The sequence below is a fragment of the Otolemur garnettii genome, unplaced genomic scaffold (assembly GCF_000181295.1).
Source record: "Otolemur garnettii isolate 467f Iridium unplaced genomic scaffold, OtoGar3 scaffold00015, whole genome shotgun sequence".
Taxonomy (NCBI): domain Eukaryota; kingdom Metazoa; phylum Chordata; class Mammalia; order Primates; family Galagidae; genus Otolemur; species Otolemur garnettii.
This window is the reverse complement of record NW_003852410.1, coordinates 14,122,044-14,124,527: the sequence shown is the minus strand read 5'-3', so window position 1 is coordinate 14,124,527 and position 2,484 is coordinate 14,122,044. Positions and strand designations below refer to the sequence as shown.

The 2,484-nt window shown below is 42.5% G+C and overlaps 1 protein-coding gene across 1 annotated transcript in view; it reads left to right on the top strand.

Moving 5' to 3' along the window:
• GXYLT2 (glucoside xylosyltransferase 2) overlaps nt 1-2,484 on the top strand; it is a 105,881-nt gene that overhangs the window by 46,113 nt on the left and 57,284 nt on the right. Inside the window, exon 3 of the mRNA XM_003785492.3 lies at nt 1,270-1,401. Within this exon, the coding sequence (XP_003785540.1) occupies nt 1,270-1,401 (132 nt within the window). The remainder of the gene's footprint in view (nt 1-1,269; nt 1,402-2,484) is intronic.

Sequence of the window (2,484 nt, the reverse complement as noted above, 5' to 3'; positions counted from 1 at the left end):
TACCCAGGGTTACAGCTTGAGGCTCTGTCTAAAAAAAAAAAAAAGAAAAAATTTCAGACTATTACAGGGTTACACCCATTTTGGTTACATAGTTTGCTTTTATGTATTTTACATCAAAGTTATAAACGTGCCCTTCACCAGAAAGTGTGTGATGTGCCCATTAGGTGTGAATTTACCCGTCCCCCATCCCCCCTCCCATCTACTTAAACTCTATTGAGTTTTGCTTCCATATGTGTCCGTAAGTGTTGACTGATTAGTTCCAGTTTAGTACTGAGAACATGTTGTGTTTGTTTCTCCATTTTTGTGATACTTCATGTAGGAGAATGGTCTCCGGTTCCATCTAGTCTGTTACAAAAGATACCAGGTCACCATTTTTTATGGCTGAGTAGTATTCCATGGTATATACACCACTCACGTGTGGATGGGCACTTGGGTTGTTTCCACATCTTTGCAAGTGTGAATTGTGCTGCTATAAACATTCAAGTGCAGATGTCCTTATGACAAAGGGTCTTTTTTTCCTTTGGATAAATACCCAGTAGTGGGATTGCTGGCTCATATGGTAGGGTCTACTCTTTTCTTTTTCCAAAGGGATTTTCTATTTTATTAGATTTAAAAAACACAACAAAACCAGTGGGAACTAGAGGAAAAAGTGAAGAAGAAAATGAAGAAAAGGCTTGGGTAAAGAATAGAGATGACAAGGTAAGAAACTGGGAGAGACGGGGGGACGTCAAGAGCCCTGAGTCAGGGCAGTAGGGTCTGCTCTTAATTCTTTGATGCATCTTCTTACTGCTTTCCATAGAGGTTGTCCTGGTTTGCAGTGCCACCAACAGAGTAAAAGTGTTCCTTTCTCTCCGCATCATTGCCAGCATCTGTTGCTTCGGGACTTTGTGATATGCACCGTTTTCCCTGGAGTTAGATGATATCTCAGTGTGGTTTTGATTTGCATTTCCCTGATGATTAGAGATATTGAGCATTCTTTCATGCCAAATTGCCCTCTTGAAAGTTTATTCAAATCCATACTCCCCTTGGCAGGCTGTATGTGCCAGTTTGCCAATGCCCTTGCCAACTGTGAATGTTATTTTTTTAAATCGTAGCGATTTCAATAAGAGAAACTGTTCTTTCGTGTAGTGAATGTTAATAGTGCTGATGAACGAAACTTTCTGTGTATGTTGCCTGAATAGTTCCGTTTGACCATCCAGACACTTTCCAGGTGTATTCCATATATTTTGGAATCTAATCACCTATTTCTTGCCTTTCAATGTTTTTCAGTTACGGCAGTGGCCTGACTCTTATACAAAGAAGTTTGAACACAGAATCTACCCCATCACATTTTCTGTTGGAAACCCTCAGGAATGGAAGAAGTTATTCAAACCCTGTGCTGCCCAGAGGCTCTTTCTTCCGGTAAGGAACACCTGTTTTTAATAAGGTGTCGCTTGGGAGAGACTTGCCCCTGGAACCATGCTGCAATTAGCTGGGATGTGTTTACAGACAATTTAATAGACAGCTGAGAATGCGTCTCTCTTGGATTCTCTAGTTCATGTTCTTAGTCTCCTGTGGGAAAAGAAGGTCCCTGTGTTGTAGAAGTTGCCTTCCCCAAAGACTGAAGGTCTGAGAACATCCAAATCCTGATTTGAATTATGGGTCTTTGTAACTCTGGCTCTGCCATTCACTGGCTGTGGGAACCTCAGGAAATCCCCCAACTTCCCTGAGCTTCAGTTTATGAAGCTTGGCGTACCGCTTCCCGCCCTCACTAATTGTTCGCTTGGCTATTGTTGTTTCTCTCATAACAATAACAGCTACTTTTTATAGTTGTGCTAGGGTGACAGTCAGAGAGGGTGCAGAATATTAATGTAGCCTGTTTTGAATTTTTAAACAGCATGTTTTTGTTTCCTTTTTTAAAAATCCTAAATGAGAAGATCAGTTCAGATATATCAAAACTGAGGATATCATTCTGCAGAGATGGCAACTCTGAATTCTGAGTTGCAGCCTTAATATTTCAGTAAACATTTGTTGAGGGCCCATTAGATGCTAGGCCCTGGCTTAGTGATGGAGATATGGGGGTGAAGAAGATAGCATGGTCTTGCTCCCCTGGAGCGTGAGTCTGGCAGAGCCCTGAGCAAGGTAGTTGTGATAAAAGTGTTCAGTGCTGAGGTAGAGGACAGTCTCATGGACCATGGGCTTCCATCTGCCCTGGGGGAGATTGCAGAAGGTTCTCCTGAGGTAGTGCTATCAACATAAAGGGGAGTAGGGATTACTGGCTACCTGGGGTCTGGAGGATGATTAGAGAGAGGAGAGTTCTAGGCAGCTAGAACAGTATGTTCAAAATCCCTGACCTGGGAAGGGACATGTTTAAGAAAATAAAAGATGGCTCGGCGCCTGTGGCTTAAGTGGCTAAAGCACCAGCCACATACACCTAAGGTGGCAGGTTCGAATTCAGTCTGGGCCGTCAAACAGCAATGATGGCTGCAACCAAAAAAAAAAAAA